The sequence below is a fragment of the Lichenostomus cassidix genome, chromosome 10 (assembly GCF_008360975.1).
Source record: "Lichenostomus cassidix isolate B80296 chromosome 10, HeHo_3.0, whole genome shotgun sequence".
NCBI classification, from domain to species: Eukaryota; Metazoa; Chordata; class Aves; order Passeriformes; family Meliphagidae; genus Lichenostomus; species Lichenostomus cassidix.
In genome coordinates this window covers 3,412,748-3,433,596 of record NC_139491.1, presented here as the reverse complement: position 1 = coordinate 3,433,596, position 20,849 = coordinate 3,412,748, and the positions used below count along the sequence as shown (strand labels likewise).

At 38.3% G+C, this 20,849-nt stretch overlaps 1 protein-coding gene across 1 annotated transcript in view; it reads left to right on the top strand.

Annotated features, from left to right (window-relative positions):
- LRRC28 (leucine rich repeat containing 28) overlaps positions 1–20,849 on the top strand; it is a 51,244-nt gene that overhangs the window by 13,531 nt on the left and 16,864 nt on the right. Inside the window, exon 6 of the mRNA XM_085070370.1 lies at positions 18,298–18,504. Within this exon, the coding sequence (XP_084926496.1) occupies positions 18,298–18,504 (207 nt within the window). The remainder of the gene's footprint in view (positions 1–18,297; positions 18,505–20,849) is intronic.

The following is a 20,849-nucleotide window of genomic DNA, read 5'->3' as shown; positions in this document are numbered from 1 at the left end:
GAAGAAATCAGCATAAATAGAAGATGGTTATTTCATATTATTACATTAGTTCATGTGTGAGCTTGACTTAGACATGACATTGTGTTTTCACAGTAGCTGAACTTTATTTTTTCAGAGATTTCTCCTTTTATTCACTGAATTGATAACTTCATTTTGGTTTAGAATTGCAGAGTTAGTTCTACATGGATGTACTGTCAGAAGGAAATCTTCTGAATCTTCTCACTCCCAAATGACTAACTAGAAAGTTCCCCTTTGTTTCTGATGGTTATAATGCATATGATATTTCAGCTCCTTTCATTCTTGAGGAATATTATTTCTCTCTGTCTAAGAGTTACTGTGTCATTTGAAAAAAAAAAAATCCAGTGAGATGCATTCTAAAAATTACTCTTGAGGAGTCCCAAAGCCAGGGTTCTCTGTCTTGCTGTAACCATTTAGATTTGGTTTGACTTCAGCCTTGAAATCTTTTGATGTGCAGTGGTGCCTCTTCAGGTTTACATTTTGGTCTTGGAATGCATATTTGGGGAACAGATGACTTAAAAGAGGGAGGGTTTTAGTCAAATTTGGATTTAAGTTTCTTATTTGACAAGGATTAGACTTCTTTTTCCCATTACTTGAGGTACTTCTCTTTAGAAACAGCAAGTTTTGTAGCATCTTGTTCTAAGATTTAATTAAAAGTGAGGTTATGTTTACTCAGCACATGCTGGAGTTAATTATAGATTTGCTGAAATGAAAAGCTTAATGTTTTGCCAAGTCAAGAGCAAAAGCTAAGTAATTAAAGAAGAGGGTATGGTTTATGATCCCAGCCCATCTTTTGGCAAAATTCCCTTTAAGAAAGGGATAAAAAAATCAGCGGTTGTCTTTACATGGGCTAGACCATTCTGTGTTTATTGTTTGGGATCTTTAGAAACCAAGAGCTGAGTGCATTGACCAAGGAAAAAAAAGAAAATGTGGCCAAATGATAGCAAATTTGTTATCAAAAGTGGGATGCTGTTGGTTTGAAAGTTAAAGGGAAGTGCAGGTGACAGAGCAGCTCTGGCTGGAGGGTGCAGATCTCTGCCAGACTCCAGGGCAGGTTCAGCAAATGCCCTTCCTGCCCCAGGAGAGGAATGTGTGGCTTCCATTGCAAATCCACAGTTCTGTGTTGTCTCTGAAGACTTCTGCATTTTGCATCTACTTGTTGCCATTTCGCTTCCTTTAGGCAGCCTCTGAAGGCAAATGAATCTGTGTGCCTTTGGTGTATTTAAAGTGCAAACTGCAGCAGTATTAGGGGAGGTTAACAGCACAGAGACCCTTCCTTTCCGTTCTGTTCAAATCCTTTTCCTTTTTAAGGCAAATTGTTTTAGAAATACAGTTTAAGGCTCATTAAAATACATTTGTAGGCTTATAAAACTTTATCTTCAAAGCATTTGAGAAAGATCCTGTGAAGCTGATAAGGGAGTGTTATCCTCATTTTACAGAGTGGAAAAAAAGTGTTTTTAACAGAAGTGATTTGCTCCAGGCCACAGCAGGAGTCAGTGTTAGCCAGAAATAGAACTTGGGTGTTCCCATTCCATTTGTTAAGACCACACCTTTTTGAGGCTGATCGTATTTAATGTTAGGGAGGATTGAGTCTTCCCACCCATTATTAGGAAATTAATAATTATCTCTCCATAATGAATAACCTTCTAAGTTAATGGGAAATTAATAGCGGTAAGATCAGTGCGTTTTTGTAACTGAAGCAACTTGTCCTTCCTGAAGGCTGGAAGAGTTCAGGAAAATGAATTTTGAAATATATAACTTTTATAGATAAATACTGGAGAATTTTCTTCTGCATAGGTAACTTCAGTGTAATGACAAGAGAGATTCAATCATTATTAAAATTATAAACCAAGGATAATTGTTGATTGCTGCTTTGTCTATTTATACAGTAACCCTTGGAATGTTGAGTGATTATTGCAAAGTCTGCTTTGCTTTGGAATTTGCTTTACTAATTGGGGGCAGGAGAAACTTCCAGATATGAAAACTGCATATTCATTTCTCTCACTTTTTTTAATGTTGCTGTAAAATACAATATCTATATTTACTATTCATACCAGTATTTGACTGGTGAAGACTTCTTGAATACCCACCTTAGAGTTCTGAATAGAGCTCAATATAAGGGATTTCAGTAAATGTTAATTAAAGGCACATAAACATGACTTCTTCCCTCCCTTCGTTTCACAGTAGATTTCCACTGATGGGTACAGCGTGCCAGTGATTCCATTCTTAGTCTAGACCCTGGCATGAAAATATGTGGTCCCAACTCATTTTTTTAAACTTGTGTTCCACGTTTTGATTTAGAGGCTTCAAAATGAAGGGGAATAAATTTGGCTTCTTACCTGATCCCTGCAGATTTCCCTTCTGCTTTTATTACTGTCTCCGGTTAGGGCAGATCGCTGCGATACTTAATAAAGTTCAGATTTTTTTTGTAATGCTTGCGAGTTTAAAAGCAAAGGCACAAACTGATGCAGACCCTGTTCTTTTTTTCCAAGTTGGCATAACCTTAGTCCACTCTGCTTTCCTAATTTAGTAACATGTATAAAAATATGCACGACGGGACAGGTTTGGTACGCCAGGCACCCATCCAGGAGCGTGGTGTTTTTAAGTAAATGGACTTGTGGGGATTTGAGGAAAACACAGATTAGGTTACATGAGCTTTGCACTCTGGAAGTATGTGACTATTTAAAGGAGCATGGCCTCCTAAATAAAAATATGTTAATTATTATAATAATATGTTGTTTTCCTTGAAATAGTTGATGCCTAATTATTAAAAACAAAGTTTTCTTTGCACAGGTCTGTAGAATATATGCTCTGTTTAATAATTCAATTCTCACTTCAGTTTGCTGTATAAAACCAAGAGTCAGCATACTAAGCTTTGCATTACCTCTTTGGTTCAACAACAGCTAATTATTACTTTTTTTCCTAAATCAATGCAAGACTTACCCATACTTGCCTGTTACTGTATTGTGCTTTTCACATTAGGATTAGTAAGGCTTTGGTAATTATGCTGTATGAATCCAGAAGCACAATAAAAATACCTGATAGTATCTCTAAGTCATTCCTTAGATTTCTAGGAGGAAAAAGTTTTAAATGTTTTGGTTTTGTATAAGTGCCAAGACAGCCCTATCCAGGCAGCCTGTAAAGACTGAATTTTTTATAAGAAAAATTTCCCCTGTGAAATTACAGCAGGGAGGAGTCAGGAACAAAATGGCAACGTGGATGGGAGATGATTTGGCTTGGATTTTGAGACCTGACCAGAGGTGACCAAAGCACAGGGCATTATATTGTACAGCTGGTGTTCCATATGGATTAACTTCCATGCACTTCCAAACACAGTGGTACCTATTTAATTAAAGGATGTTGGTTGCTTGAGATTTTATAACAGTCTGCCTTGCTCAAACATTTGGTTTGGGTTAAAATCTCAGGAGGACTACTAGTACTTCTGAGTGCTTGAAATTTATGGGGAGGGAAGTGAAGACAGAGAATAAAAGAATTCCACTAAATTCCTGGAAATTTTCTTTAACTGAAGTTTTTCCTGTATACCCTCACCTGTATAGAATGTCAGAATGAGTCATCTGTGCATAGAGCTGCTCACTGTTCTCTCTTTGTCTACTTGCCCCTTCTTAAACTTATTTTCTTTTCCACTTCCCCCCCTGTGGAGGGGCTGTTAAAAGCTTCTTTGTTACTATCATACAACATTTTTCAGTGTGCCACAGAAGGTTCATAATGTCACTGGATGCTGGTAGCAAAAATAGTATAAACATAGTCAGAAAAATTCCAGACCTATATTTTATGCTTAAAAATGTTGTTCCAATATAGGCTTTTGTTCCAACACATCTTCCAGATGGGCTGCTGTTGGGTGCACTGGAACTGAAATATTTCCCGTAACTGCAGCAGAAATGACGTTAAGAAACAAAAAAATCCAACAAAAGTATCTCTTTCAACAATGGCCTGCGGTATTCCTGGTATTCCTCATTCTGGTGCTGCACAGCAGGTCCTCAGAAATGCATGTGCTGAGTATGTATGTGTTGTAATTCAGTAATCTGAAAACTAATGGGAACCAGTTGGAGAAAGCCATCAGCGTCCCTCATTGTAACATTTAAATTATGGATTCAAATATTGCTTTGTGTACCAGGCTTATTGGACTAGAAAATTCCATCTTAAAATTTGCTATTCTAATTTAGAGCAATCACTGGAAAAAGTATTTGGAAATTAAGCTCCTTTAATGAGCATGGGTTTAGTTAAAAAAAAAAAAAGAAATTGTGATACGGTTCAGTGCATTATATTTTCAAGTACCTGCAACTTTATAAAACTGGTTTTAACTACTATGGTTGTTGCATATCAGAAAAAAAAGATCAGACAAAATACAACCTGGCATTGAGGCTTCATGTCAATAAGTGGAAGCCTAAAATCGTGTTGTAGCACAAGGTAATGACCAAGTGTTTTGTGTTTTCTAATACTAGTTTTACAATATTTAAAGGTCACTCAAAATTGTAACATAACTCTATTGATTTTGATTTTTTTTCTTATTTTTTGCACATTTTAGCAAGATTATAATGATTTTGGATCAATCACACTTTTTTTGGCTTCAGTTTTGGTGATGCTTTAACTTGAAAAATGTCTGTGCATGATTGAGTTTTGACTGTATTTAAACATGAGCAGTATGCTGATGTAATTACTGAGTTCATTAATAGGTCCAGGAGTGTCTGGGAGCAGAGTGCTGTACATCAGCATCTCAGACATCCTTGTTTTGTTGGAATTCTTTGTGTGATCTGGGCAAACTGACCTGCAAATATTCCCTTTTTATGTGGCAACTCTTCCTGTCCACCCAATTGTAGTGAGAGTTCTGGTAGCATCACCTGTCTGGACAGAGACATCTCTGAATGACACCACCTGAGTTCTAATCATTAAATACTTCATTAATAAATTGTTGAACAGACCTGATTGTAGAGGGTAACGCTGTGTCTGTGCAAGGCTGCCTGTGACCTGCTGTTGCCTGATTTTATTTCTGATTCTGATTTTATTCTCAATTCCAAATTTTAGATCCCCATGTTTTTCGTTTTGAAACTGGATTCTGAGAATGGGCCAATGCTGCCATTTGTTCCCTTCTGTTCCATGTGAGATCATAGTGAAACATTTCCATGCACCAAACTCACAGCTTTACCCCCTCCAGCCCCTCCCTGTTCTTTCCCTCCTTTGAAGAGCTACTAAAAACCCTGGTGAGGTGTAGGAGAAATCAGGATGAAGCAGGAAGAGCCAAAGTAATTATTCCCGGTGGTGCTCCCGAGCCTGTTGAGCTGCTGGCTTAGCAGTGCTCCTGAAAATCAGAATCCTTGCAGGGACACGTCTGTTTGCTGAGCTCTGGGCCATGGGCTTTCCCCGGTAGCTGTTCCCCTCGAGGGCTCTGAGATAGGAGATAAAGGACTTGGAGCTGCCTCTAATGGTGGGTCCTTGGATGCTTCTCGAATTCCTCAGAGCATGGGAGCAGATCTAACTGGATTTTCTATTGTTCAGAGATTTGATGCTGCCTCTCGAATCCTGGCTTGCTCTTCTGCTCAGCAGTCCTTGATTTCTCAAGCGACTGTAAGCCTCGTTTCTCCAGGGGTTTTCCTCTTGTTTGTGGGGTTAGACAGGAATTTTGAGGATGCTGAGAGTGCTTTAAGTAATCCTGACAACCATTCATCTGAAGCTTAAAACTCTGTGAAGATGTTGGAGGTCCTAATGTGACTGTAGAAATGTGGTAGTTATGCTGCATGTTCTTATGCCTTTTTATTAAATAAGGAGTCTGAAGTACAACTCATTTCAACACAGTTCATTAAACATAAAATTGCATAACATTTTTTTAGTAAACTCAATTTGAGATTTCTCAGTGACTTGTTAAAATACAGATTTTATTTTTTTTAAGGAAAGTACTTGTATGTCCAAGTAACTTCCAGACTTTGCTTTTAAAAGCTAATTATGTGGCATATGCAAAGTAGTAAATTGAAAGAAATTTAAGATTAAATACTGATTTTTAATGCTAGAGAAACAGTCTTTAGATGATAAAATGAGTTAGTGGGTGATGTGGAAATGCTGCTGTGACAGACAGATAGTTGATACAGTAACATACCAAGCAGTCATTCAGACATCTGACAGAAGAAATGACAGCCTGAAGTTTTTAGGGTATGTGAGAACAGACCCCTGATGAAAATCCTCTCCCCACTTCTGCCATGGATAGAGCTGCCACTGGGGAACTGAAGGCTTTGGAAAGAAAGTCTCCTGACCTTTCAATGTCCCCCCAATGTCATGCTGAGCCAGGGGCCACGAGGCAAAGTGGGAAGTTTATACAGCAATACATAACTTTAAAGTACATTAAGTTGTCATTGCTGCTTTGATCAGTGATAGAGTATACTTTGATAAAACTCAGATAAAGGGCTTCAGGCTGTAGCATCAAAACAATGCGTTGTGTTCCTTTTAGTTTGAAAAATGTATTTCTACAGTCTGTTTATAAGGAGTGGAATGTGCTCGTGAGAACTGATTAGAGCTGGCACACAGACCTAAATAATGAAGGTCAAATAGAATTATTTGTGTTTTATGTTTTGATTGTTTGAAAAACCTGTGTTTGAGATTTATGGGGAGGACTCGTTGTGACACAGTTATATACCACAGAAAAATAATCAGTCTGGAAGTGGCCACAGTTGTGTTTGAATTCAGTCACTATTCCGTTTGTGGCATTTGTTTTTTGTGAGTTTATTGTCTGCATAGCAAATGAGAGGAAGGAGGAGTGGAGGGTCTTTGGTTGCTTTTGATCAATCTTATTCTTGTGGAGTTGAACCTAAATTATAGAAAAGCAGACTATCAGGAATTTCATTTTGCAGGGATGTATTTCTGTGTATTCTTGCTTGGAGTGTTTGAAGGTGTTAGTTACATAAATGTATCTGGAAATCCATAAGGACTGTAAAACATAACATTTCTCGTTGCTTTAATTTTATGGGTTATCAGAGTAGGCTCTAAAGCTTAATAGATCATTACTCTGTTCATAGCTCTGGCAAATCCCCTCCCACCCCCAAAATTCTTGGTGGCATCTCTGATAATCTTTGTAAATGAGAAGGTGTGATGGCTCATTGCTTGTCTGGCTGGTTTGCTGTACAGCTGTCATCAGGACTGGTGAAAATTCATGTAATCACTGTTGTGTTTATTATGATAGACTGCTTAGATATTGGGGGGGGGGGATTAGTATGCTTTTGTGCTTTAAAAAAAACACAACCTAACCCAAAAAGGAATCTTTAGGATCTTTTAACTTTATTCTTACATAAGAAAAAAAAAAATCTACATCAAAAGAAAATTCACGTAAGTTGCTGTAACTTTTTTTAAGGTGTCATTCCCCTCCTTTTGAAACTTCTTCCCTCAACATGCTGAATCCTCTACAGAGAGCTCAGCAGAGCCTCTTGTTTGGAATTTGATCCAAGGGTTTTTCCGTGTAGGGCTGGCAGCAGTCACGTTCTGAGCAGCACCCCGGGGCTGTCACGAGGTGGATTCTCCTTGTTGCGCAATGCGTGTATCAGCCTGTCTCCTCTCGGGAGAGGAGCAGGATGGGACTTCTAGTAAGTCTTTTCCCTCTGACTGTTCTTACAGAAGTCACTTGTTATTGAGGACATACTCTGAAAAAATAACCTCAAGTAATCTTAGAGTGCCTAATCTTGGACCAGCTTCCTAAGTAAAGGAATTGCAAAAAAAGTTGGTTTGTAACTCATCTGTCAGCACTGAATTCTTCTGCTGATGGTCTGATAGTAAAGATAAGCCTTTACTGATTGCCTGGCTCAGGACACATGTGAGATATAGAAACCTCACTTCTGCAACTTCAAAACAGATGCTCTTTAAAAGACTTGTAAAAGTCTTTGGTTTAGAGCTGTTACCCAAAAACAAAGCTGAACTTCAAGGGAGTTTTAAGGGCGTCTCTTGTAAACGTTTGCCAATAGCTGTTCACACGGGTGAAGGCAGATGTGTATTGATAAGGCTGAGACCAACCCTCGGAGGTGGAGATGTATTTTGAGAAAGATGTTTGCCATACAGATGGTGTTGGGCTTTCTGTATTATGTGAAGTTCTTTAATACCAACAATCTGTTCAATAGTGTTAAGCCAGGCTTTCAGAGAACCTCAGCTTTGAACAGATACTAAACTGCAGGTGGTTTTTCTCTGAAATCATTCATCCGTTTGTAAATGTGTGAAAAAAGAAATGGTAGTAACTGCTTTGCAATTTCCAGGTTTACCTGAGGAAGGCCTTAGTGATTTCAGTGTGCTGGACTGCCAAGGAGCTCTGACTTTGTTTTGCTGCTCTGAATTATTTTGGGAGGGTCCTAAGACAAGCTCAAGTAATCCATACAAGGAAAACCAGCTTTTCAGGGGGATTGTGTCCATGCTTACTGCCTTTTCTGGCATTGTTTTAAAATAAATTTATCTGTTAACTCTAACAGAGACTTACTCTGAGTTAGGTACTACCAAAACTAATGTGGTAGTAATTTTTCATGTAAAACCTCTTACTAATTTGAAATTTTTAAGATTTCTTTTTTTTTTTTATTGCACTAAATTAACATTTGTGACAGGAAAAAATAACTCTTGAAGCTTATTTCTTATATTTTTAGGGTTGGGAGTTAAAAGCTAACTTGTTTTCCCATTAAACAGTAAAGTCTTTATTTATAAAGTTATCTATGAATGTACTTTTGTCTGCTTGGTTTCCTTGGTTTTTTTCTTTCTTCCCTTAAGCTCTCCCTAACCTATGTACAGTGATTAGCAATATTAACAGGTAGTTGATTTTACTTGTGCATTAAGCAAATGCAATTTACTAGTAGGGATTGAGTGCTCAGGGAGGCTTGGTGAACAAAGTCATTCAGTTTTTGAAAGGGAACAAACACAAACTGTTAATGCTGTGGAATAGAAGAATTTTATAATGTATCGATTTCCATTTTGACCTCGTTGACCAAATAGAATTTACTTTTCTGCATACCATTGTGAGAGAGTTAAATTACTACTTGTTATTGACATCCTTGTTTTTACTCAGCTGCTCTATTAAATGAATTGAGGCAAAATAAAATGCATCATTTACTGACACTAAATCTAAATGGAAAAAGCCTGTAAAGAGAATGTGTAGAACTCGAGGAATAATGGGAGATTAACCTTCCCATGGTTCATGTCACAGACACAGAGTTTGATACCTTAATTTCAGTTAACTTAATGTTATTGCAGTGATATTTAAAATAAAGACCTGTGTTTACCTTAGCATTGTCCAAATCTGCATTAAATTGTCATTCTAGATGGAAGGCTTTGATGCCAAGCAACTGCAAGTGTACTCCAGTTGCTAATTATTTAACATTTGAGAGCTTTATGAACTAAGACTGCTTATTTGTGTAGGTAAAGGAATGCAATTCAGAATGACTTGAGTGGGGGATTTGGAGTGTAATTGCAAGCCTTACTTGTCTACTTTGTGCTGATTTGAAACACTAAACAGCAGAAACTATCACTGATTAAGCCAAAGCTTGCAGTTGCTCCCAGTGTTTATAAAATCAGGACATTGCTAGCATTGTTTGAAGTCAGATGTCTTCTTTTTTATTGATAATATTAGTTAGTTTAAAACTGTGAGTAGTTGGTCCATACCATTTTTCAAGTAGTAACCATGTCATTATAGCAGCTCCTGCCTCCCCTTCTCAGCTGGTGAATTTGCCAGGCTGCTGAGTTCAGCACAGACAGGTGGGACACTGAGGAGGAGCATGAGAATCTCCAGGAGCTGCTGCTGGAAAAGGATATCTGGATCTATAGTTTTGATGTCTATTGTAGTGGGAATATTTCCTGTGACCATTTAGCCAGTCCCTCCCCAGTAATTACTGCTGCAATTTGTGCTAACTTCCAGTGGCCTGAAAGAACTCTTACTTTCATAGCACTTGAGTTGAGACAGTCCCATCCAGTAGCATTCATTTAAAAAACAAATATGGTGACTCTGCTGCTGTAAACATGGCTCAGAGCTAAAGATTTCCCTTTGCTTCTTTTCATCCCACATAAAGTTGTATTTGCATCTTTTTGTTACAAAGGCCGAATTTGACCCTCAGGGCAGGCTGTTCTGTGGTGTCTCCCAAGAGTACAATGAGTGAGCCATAACTTGCCTTGATAAAACAGTACTTTCTACTGAAAAATGAAAATTGAACCTGGATCTATTGCTTTTGTTATGCATTTAGTGGAGAGAAAGAAAAAAAACCCTTACTAACCTCAAGAAGAAGAAAGATGTGTCTGTTGTGAGTTGGTTGGAAACAGTTGATAGCAACAGTCACAACAGATTGGTCTTTGTGTGGATGATTTAGACACCAGTGCTGTAATGGGTTAGAAACCACTAATCTGTGTTTGTGAGAGAGACCACTCTGTTGTGTTGATCTCGAGTTATTCCTGGGAAGAAGAAAGGAAAAAGCTGTCCTAGAATTTACAGCCAGGACTAGCCCTGTCTCTGTGGCTTCCTGAGCTGTCCTTAATCTCTCCTTAGGATGCTCCTTTTGTTTGGTTTCAGTGCTGGTTTGCTGTATTTAAGGAACCATCTTTAGCTGTCCGGCATTGTGAGTTCGAATCATCAGTTCTGTGTTTTATGCACTTAAGTTTTTCTGGAAGGCTTTTTTCCTCCCCCTTTTCCATGCATTGATATTAGTGCACAGTGAATGGTAGACGATGTGCAGCAGTAAAGATAGTCAGACATAAACAAAACAAGGGAAACATAACAGGTCTCATGCTTTATTCATGTCACTTTTGTTTATGTTCATACCACCCAGAAAAAGGAAAACAGCTGCTCCTCAAAGGAAAGACAACAGCAAAAAGCAATCCTTAAATAAGAGAGTTTTTCTGTAGTGTGCAGGCAGAATTTCTCATGCAATATACTTGATGAAGTACCGTTCTGACTCTTTATACTTAATTTGGCTGCTCTTATCAACATTTGAGATATCATTTAATAAAACCATAGCATAATATTAATATATTCATTTCACATCTTTCAACTTGTTTGTGTAGCAGCAGTACCTTACTGTGGGGCAGTGAAGTAGGCAGAGCACACTAGAACAAAATGAAAGGATAGGTTGTCTTCTGAAAAAACAAACCAACCAAACAAACAAAAAACCCAAAACCAAACCAAGAAAACAGCAAACCTGATCGTTTCATGGCCTTGAGTTACCTTTGTGCATAAACAATTTTTTTCTCTCCCCATCCCTCTTGCCCTTCCTCCTACCTTTCCCACATTTCTCGTGCATGATAATTTCTGGTATTTTTATCATCTGATTTATTCTAACTGTTCTCATTGAAACCATCAAATTGTGGACAAAAATGTAATTCCAGACCTGCACTGAGAGGAAATACAGACTAATAACCACTGTGGCTCTGTGTGTGTGCTGAGGGAAGCACAGAGTTCTGGGCCCATGGCATCCAGACAGCTGCCAGTTGTGTTAACTGAAGTTTAATTGTGGTATAAGATGGGGAACCACTGACCTTTAGAAGAGTTTGACTTAATGAGACCCTCATGCCTGATGTCTATTTGCAGCCATTTTTAGCTGACCTAAAATTACTGTTTAGCAAGGTTGGACTTCATGGAGCCACTTTTCTCACCTTTGCTTGTGAATGATGGCACAAAATAAATAAGGATTGGGACTAAGTTTGCATGTGACATTTAGCAAGGTTGAGGGAAAAAGGTTTCTATTTTGGTATGTTCAGTAGAAGTATGTATTTTTCACTTGGTTTTGGGCTTTGTCTGCTTTTTAAGTGTTCTGGAGAAGAGTCAATGTAGTTTATGGCTGAAGTAGGTGAAACCAAGAATTGGGAACAGCTTTGAGGGGTGTTACATGACTATGTTCATTCACAAAGACTATCCTGCCCCAGAAAAATCTTTTCCCCTGTTCTCTGCAACCAGAATATTTGTGTGAAATGCAGCCATAAGTATTGCTTTGCTTTGAAATTAAGAGATTGAAGTTTGATCAGCTGGGATAGAGGCTTTCTTCTTCCATAGAATTTTTATGGGTTTGAACTCATTCAGCACCTTATTTAAAAGCGAGTTATTCATAAAATAGTTGCTGCAGTATCACAAGATCTCTTCCAGTACCTCTACCCTTTTTTTCCCTTAAAAAACTAAGCAAGTATTAACCTATATGGGAAAGATATAAGGAAATTCATCTTCAGGTCTGTTAAACTTGAGAAACAGAACATTTTTCAAGCTCTCTCACCATGAATACAGAAAAAGAGCTGCATGCAGCAGTGTCAAAATGTAAATGGGATTCAATTTACCTGCCCCTTTCATTGTCCTTAAATCTAATTATACCAATTTCAGTTATGGTCAAACTTCCCTGTTTGAAGATGGCATGGGTCTACCTTAAGTGTCAATTTGTACTAGAAAATTTAATTTTTATAGGCTATGAAATGTGAGCTGCGTGGTAGGACAGTAAATGTAATGTAATATATAATGAGCTATTTCATTTGTTTTAACCATCTTAAAGTCTATTTAAGTCCTCCTGAGACATCCCGGAGCAGATCTAAAGGAGATCTTTTCCATCAAGCTCTCAGCAATTTAAACTTACACTTCCTATCTGTTACAGTTTCAAATTGATAATAGTATCCACTTCAAATTCTGGGCATGTATAGACTTGGATTTCTTTTCTAGTGGGACAGGTAATAAGTATGGAAGACTTCAAACACTTTTTCCTCACCTGTGCTTGCTTTTACAGGTCTAATAGGAAAATACATCTTGTGCTCAGGTTCATGGGAGTTGATTAAAACATGGAGTTGATTAAAACATTATTTCAAGGGTGAAATAGGGTAGCCCCTTTTAGCACCTTCTGTTCCTTTCCTGGAGCAACCACCATTCATTTTAGAGGCTGACATGGGGATGGATGGCTGGGCTCACAATCCTGGGCTGTGGGAGTTCACAGTCACAGCCAGTCCTCACAGTGCTCAATTTTGTAACTGTTCATAAGAAATTGTCCCTCTGGAAAGCATCACTCCATGGTAAATAGCAGAGATCTTTTAGCCCTGAGGTGCAGCCTCAGAACAGAGAGAGGATCCATCACCTCCTGTTAGAGCCCTTGGGTAGCAGAGTGTTAAAGGTTTGTATGATAACAGCAAGACCATCATTGTTGCCTGCAGTACAAAGGAATATTAACAAACTTCCCTCCTCCTAATAAGATGCTGGCTGTACTTAGAAATTGCCTTATTTTCACTGTGGCTTACTGCCCTTAGGTAGTGAAAAAGCACAGCCAGTCCCTCTCTTCCTTCATGGTTTCAAGCAGAGCCCTGACTTGCAGTACCTTCTTATCATGCTGATATTCTGTTCTTTTTCTTTCCATTTCTATCCCTTAAGTCTAGAAATTCTTGCTTTTCCTCTTGTACAACGGTTTGGTTCTCTACCATGATACTACTACTTTAAATGCTTGGGTTGACAGCAGCCCAAACCCTAATATTATTTTTTACCCAGCTGCAAAATAGAATGTCTAAACAAAGTAGACCCTTGAGGAACACCACCACTAGAAATATCTTCTCCATCCCAATAATTTTCCATGAGATGTAATATTCATGTGTTACCATTAACCAAGAAATTTCATCAAAGCAAGATGAACCAGTATGATGTGATTTACATTGGAGAAGACCTGGGCTGCATTTTCATTCTGCTTTCTATTTATGTTCCAGTCACTGGTTACTCTTGGGTGCTCTTTCCCCTTAGAACAGTTGTTATGAGATGCTGAGGAGCACTGAGCTCACATTAACAGGGCTTTTTTGAACACAGGTTCTATATTTCTTCTCCAACCCTAGGCTGCTATCCCAGAAAATGTCCTATTCATTGAGAATCCTTGTGCCCAAATCTGCAATTTTGATATATAACCCATTTTTTTTTCCCCAGTATTCTGGGATGGAAATTTTTTTTAAGCAGCCTCATTTCATTTCAGTAATGGATGTGGTAATTTGCAGTGCTTTGTCCTTGTTCCCATGAGGTATTCTGTCTCTGTCCTCATACACAGCATTATTCTTACAGGAAAAAATGATGCAAAAAGCTAATTTACTATTGGTTTATCCTCCTAATTTCTACTCCTTGTTGACATCAGTTCTTCATTTCTTGCTCTTTATTACTTGTTGAGAAACCTTTTGTTTGTCTGTGAGTTCCCATTTTCCTGGCCTTGTGGCAGTTTGCATTGAACTTCTGCAGCCTGACCTCTAAGTGCCAGCTCTCTTTGCTGATCAGTCCCTTTTTCCATTCCTTGTAGGTTCTCTACTTCCCCTTAATATCCTGCTTTGAGGTGCATTCTCATGCAGGTAGGTCTGTAGCCCTTTCCTGTCCCCCTTTTTAACTTTCCTGGGATATAAGGACTCAGATTTAAAGCAAACCCGTGCCTCCCATACACTCCAATCCAACTGTGTATGTGTTTCATATATCTTTGGATGAAATTTGGGTTTATGGCCCATCAGGGAAAGGTGGGATTACTCTTGAAATGTAAAGAAAAACTGTTAGTTATTTTTGGGCCATGCAGCTGGTGAGGCCTGTACCCCCCGAAAGATGAAGGAAGTTTGAATTGCCTTTGGCAATTACTCTATGTTGTATAGGCTACTTATTTCCAGATGGGTTTTTTTTGTTTCCTTCATGTAAAACCATGGGAATTAATTTTAAAAACTGGCATTTAAACCATCTGAATTAGAAGTAGAATTTTTTTTCTTTTTTCTTGATGCTAGTTGTGTTTTACACAATCAGTTTCTGTAGAAGGTCAATAATTTTGGACATTCCCTGAAATTCTTCCTACATTTAGCTTTCTAAAAGAAAAAGATTAAAGTTATGCTGATGTTTCTTTTTTCATTGTGTTGTGGGACAGATCTATTTGGCAGTCTTGTTGAAAACCCCAACACACAACAGGACAGTTCACTTGTCCCTTTTTCCAAGTAGTTGGGAAAGCTCTTACAACAGAAGCAAAGAGTGCTTTTTGGAGCTGCAGTGATCCCTTCTGAATCTGCACGTTGTGAAGGAAGAAAAGGATACAATTAATTACCCATGGCTGGCAGCTTTAGAACAGCCTGTGTGGGTCTGTGGCTCTGCCTGGCCCCGCCGAGGCTGCAGGAGGACGCTGGGTGTGCAGCCTGCGCTGAAGTTTCCGTGGGGTCAGGTAGTGTTGGATTTACAGTCTGTCAGCCCCTCGTGTGTGCATGGAACACATTGGGACCATATGGGCCTGGAATTGCCCAGCTCCATGTGACTGCAGCAATCCCTGCAGATGGACATGGATGCACCAGAACATCACGTTTGGGCTCTCTCTGCCTCCACAAATCTGTGTCCTTCTCAGCTGGGGGGTAGCAAAGCTACCGAGGAGTTGGTTTTTTTTCTGGCTTCTGGTATCAGAATGGGGCTCAGTGCTCTGCTGTGTTGATTTTGATAGTGTTAATCCTAGAGCTAATATAAATTTTAAATTACACTTTTATGAATTTCATTTAAATGTAATTGGAACTCCTCTATGTGGTTTAATGGTGATGTATAATGCTCGTCTCTTTCTTACCCTTGGGGGTGCTGGGGGAATCTCTGAAAGTTCCTTTGTCAGCTCTTTTTGTTCGGGAATAGCCATTTTCTTTTCTGGATCTACTGTAAATTTCCTAAGTTCACCTCTGGTGTATCCTAGTGCTTGATGAGGTGACAGCAAGAGAGAGATTTGCAAGTCTTTCACTGTGTTTGTTAGCCAAGGCTTCCTGCAGTATTTATGCTGCAAGACTTTAAAAGCAAGGATAATAGTATTTAGTAACTAAAAGCTTGAAAAATGTATTAATGGACTGTTTATATTTGTGTTATTCCTCTTTACTTCCCTTTGCTTTATCTCCCTTTGCTTTAATGAGATGAAAACCTATTTAGTGTCATTAGTAAATGTCTGAGCATGTTCTTCAAACTGAGTTTTGAGCACTACAGTAGGGAGTCTGGGGGTTATATCTTTAACATGATGGCACTTTATAATGTTTGCTTAGTCTTAAACTTCACTGTGGGTCGGTGGGTGTTTGTGCAACATGTGGCACTAGATGTTGAAAGTGGATGTTTACATCTGGTATGCATTGGGAGATTAAGGTAGAGAGGATGAAGTTTTGGGTATGTGTTTTTTGGATGAAGGATAAAGTGAGAATACTTTTATTTCCTCTTAGATTTGAAACATATCATTCTAGCAATGCCTTTGAAACTCTGCCAGCTTTGCCAACCGTAACATTTATGGGATTTTGGACCTAAACTGAACTAGAGAACTGTTTTTAGTGGCAGAGAAAAAGGTTAGTGCATGAAAATAGCTGGGCCTATTATTGACTGCATGTGGTCAGTGGTTTGGCTGAATGTAGGTGGCTCTTTTCCTGTCACTGTTTTCAAGCATATGGCTTTGTGATGAATATAAAACTCTTTCGAAATGAGATCTGCTGCAGTTCTTTTGCACAGTAGTCTTGTGCTATTTAGTAGTGATTATTTTGCTTTTGTCATTTATTTTCAATCTCATAGTAAAAAAAAAAAGCCTTTTTCAAATAAAGCTTATTATTCCTGTTGACATCAAAGCTAAGAGGTTTGAAGAATGTGATCATCTGTGTATAGCAGCTGCTTCTGTCAGTAATATTTCTAAAAGGATGCATATACTGTGTTGAGTCTTTATTGTAGTTGATGCTGGGATTGTTTGCAGTGGGCAGAAACTCCTTCTAAATGTGCACATGCATTTTGTTTAATTATTACTTGTGTGAAAATCTCTAATACTGAATTACAACTTCCCTTCTTTCCTTTTCATGTTTCCAGTCTTGAAAGTAACATTTACAGCTGTTTTTCCCAAGGTCAACCTCTTTTTCCCATTGTGTAGGAGACAGCTTGGAGTTAACCCAGTGTTTTGTTTCCTTCTTTGTGTGTAGTATACAAGGTGCAACCTCAGAGCTCAGGGAACTGCGAATTTTCTAGTTCCTGCTGCACAGAGCTTAAGGGCACAACAGGTTCTGTTTAGCTTTAACTTAAACAGTGTTACCCTATTTATATCTTTGTAAAAAATCTGGGTGATAGAGCTGTAAATTGTACAGATTGTGGATTGTGGAGATTGTCTGGTGTTTTCAGTGTAGAAAATTCTAGTGAATCTTGTTTTAGCAGCTCTCAGATGCAAGAGCTGGTTTCATTCAGCTGACAGCAAAGTACATTTGGGTCTGCAAGATGCTGAGAACTGCAGCAAGTTTTAGGGGCACCAAGCACTTAATGAGTTGGTTCCATTGCTGTGAAGTACTTAAAAACAAAGCAAAACTGTTCCCTGTGTTGGGAGAAAATGTTATGGTTTCCCTATGGCTGAGGAAAATAATATATAGAATTATCCAGTTTTTAGAGTAACTGTAAAAGAATAACTAAATAAACAATGAGGTAGCCTGCAGAGCTGCTTCACATATTTTGAATATATTTGTCAGTCAGTCCTACATCCTGTTTCACAGGCCAGACACAAGGAAGGCCACTGTTGCACAAGTGAAGCTCCTTGTGTAATCACGTCATACAGACTTTTAAGAATTTGTTACCTACATTAAAAAATTATACAATACTATTTGAAGTACAAAATCTACTCTTAAATTTTTGAAATAATAAATAAAAACTCTAGACTCTGTAATTATTGTGACTATAGGTTAGAACTTAGTGAAATATCTTCCTACAATATAACATAACAATATCAATTGTAGGCTATTAAGAAATTTCTAATTTAAACTAGGCCTTCTGAACTGTGTCAAGAAGACAGAGCTGTTTTTCTTAAGCATGCTGGGTGAAAGACTGTCACTAGGCAAGAAGTGCTACACATGTGTTTGTAACTCTTTTTCCAAGAGAATAATAAGTAATCACTCATTGCATTCGCAGTGTTTAAAAAAAATAATAATTTCATTTTAATTTCCCTGAGTTTGGGATTGTGCAAAACACCCTCATTATCAGCAAGCTTTATAATGTGTTTTGTTTGCTTTTTGGTTGGTTTGGGTTTTTTTCCTCCTGTTTTAGGACTAGGAAAATGCTTGATATTTTGACTGTAAAAAGTGTTACAATTCAGGAATGCTCTCTGAAAGATCTCATATTTGAACATACTGCCTAGCTGATAGCTGTTCCTCACCAAAAAGATTGGAAATATGAAGATGATGGGGATTATTAGTATCAGTTCTCAACATGGATTGATAGAATTTTAGAAAAGCAGCTCAGCTGATGAATTGTGGTTTAAATTTACATGAAGGGGTTTTTTTGGTGGTGTATTTTTGTGAAAATAGTCATGATTCTTAATGCCTGTTGTCGTGCAGAGGTTGGAGACCTGCGGGAGCTGCAGACTCTGGACATCTCCACCAACCGCCTGATGACTCTACCCGAGCGGCTGCACATGTGCCTTTCGCTGCAGTACCTGACTGCAGACAGGAACCACCTGTGGTCAGTGCCACGCCACCTGTGCCAGCTGCCCAGCCTCAACGAGCTCTCCATGGCTGGCAACCGCCTGGCATTCCTGCCCCTCGGTGAGTCCCCCACCTGGGGGGGTCAGACACAGCAAAACAAGCTGTCCGCCCCCAGAAATTTTAAAAAAAAACACTCGACAAGTGAGTTCCTTTGGTGGTCCCCACAGATTGTGTTTATGGAGTTGTCACAAGGATCATATTGTTGGAAAATATGTTAATAAAAAAAATGCAGGTTAAGGTTTCTTGTCTTTTTTAAAGCAATAAGGCAGCTATCAAATTTGCTTTATTTTTAGCTAACCGAGGGGAAAAAGTTTAAATGATGTGCTTAAATATAGTACTGTGTAATCTGAGTTCCACCACTTTGGGTAATGATCTGTTTCTGTTTGCTGGATCTGGTAATTTAACTAAGATTCTTCAGCTAGGGTTTAAAACTTGCTGTGGAATCCCAGTAACTCCATATAAATTATTTTTCAGCATTAGGAGTGTCAGTACTACATAATCCAGTGCAGGCTTAGTTTGTGCTGTGTATAGACATCCATCAAAATTTCCACAGTAGTAGCCCAGGGAGGAATTCATGTGCCTCTTTCTCAACCCTTTAAAAGTTTGGAAGTGTGGAAGCAGGTCAGGAGTAGGAGGTGCAGTCAGTGTGTGGGGTTTTGTTGTGGGAAGTCACTGTGTGTTCCCCTTTGGGAAAAGCAAATCCTCATCCCTGAACTTGTCACTTTTCAGCCCTGCCACAGAGTAACCTCTGCTGAAATACAGACATGCAGAGCTGCCCTGCCATCTGAATAACCATTAATAGTTTTTCTAGAATACAGAGTTTGGTGTTAATGAGGTGCAGATTAAGTTGTGATAATCACATTGGAAAGAATCTGGAAATTGAGATGGCTAAAAATGAGATCATAATTTTTAAATTAATTACATTGTATAGGTTTAACTTAATCTTTTCAGTACTAACAGTTTAATTTTTAAAGAACTTCCTGATATTTCTGATTTTCTTACCACCTTAGCTTATATTACTGGAAAGTAAGTGCAAATAATATCTCCAGACAAAGTGTTGCAGTTATATCCCAGCATATGTCATTATATAAATGAGAAAATGAGTTCCAGGATGCATCATCTAGATCCCACAGTACTAAAACAAGCAAATTGCCTTCCCTTATTTTGGCAAATATTTCTAACTCCCATGAGAGAGGAAGTTAAATACTTTTAATTTTGCAAAAATTCAGTAAGATGAGATGTGAAATATTAAAGGACAGAAGTTTTTGCTTCTTTTGCACTAGTAGCTTATCTGTGAGCGAGCCATGACCTGGATGAGCCATAGATCTGCCAAAGTGTTTTAAGTTCAAAAGGAGGAAATAAATCTCTAATATAATGACACACCTTCTTTTTTCTTTATTTTTAGACTCAAATTCAAAACATTCAAAAGGAACTTTTAAAATAACGGGAAACATCAAAGACTGTCAATTGACCTTGTTCAGTAGTTCTTAATAGTGACTCACTGGTGAACATTTGGAGATAATTTGCTATCTGTGGATATGAAACTGAATCATAAATCCTAGAGTTCAGAGGAAAAGCAGCACAGTATAAATGTAAATGTTTAATCCTTCCTCTGAAGAATCAGAAGGCTTCGGAGTGGTCAAGATGTGATGAAATAAAGTAGAAGAGAGAGTGCATTGAAAAGCAAAAAGATTAAATCTATCTGCTGTTGCTCGGGAAAATATTTTTCTTGGAGTATTGCTGAAGTTAAGGCATAATTGTAGCATTATTTCTGCTTGCTGCACATGTTGGCTGGTGGGGCTTTTGTGTGTATTCTTACATCCAACTTCCCTTTACTAGTTAATGACTGAATAAGGTTGTTAAATAATGGTGAAAAATACTGCAGAAATACCTACAAGTGATAGTCAAGCAAATATTGTCAAAACAATTTTCTGCAATTAGAGAGATGTGTTGAAAAGCAGAGAATTTATTCATCTCCTGACAGAATGGTTGAGGTTTTTTCCTTCTTTTCTATTAGATGTATCCAAGTTAAAAGAAATACGTTTGGAGCACATTGCTTAATGCTTTTTAAAGTGTTATTTACTTTATTTATTTCACATGGTGGAATCCATTCTGCCTTGTCCAGGTTTGTCCATTGTAGCTGCCAGCAGAGCCTCTTGCTAATTGTAATGGAAATCTGCATTTTCCTGTTCCTGGACTGATAGGTGCAAAGTTTATTCCTGCAGTAGCACAGCACTGTCACAGCACTGCTGGACAGGGATTAGCTAGTTCTTTGCCCTGTACATGCTTTTAAGTTTGCAGGCACATGTAAACAGTGTAACATTATTAATCAGCTTTACAAAATGCAGTAAAAATACCTGATCCCACTCCCTGACTTTCAGAATTGGTACATAAACAAGCAGATG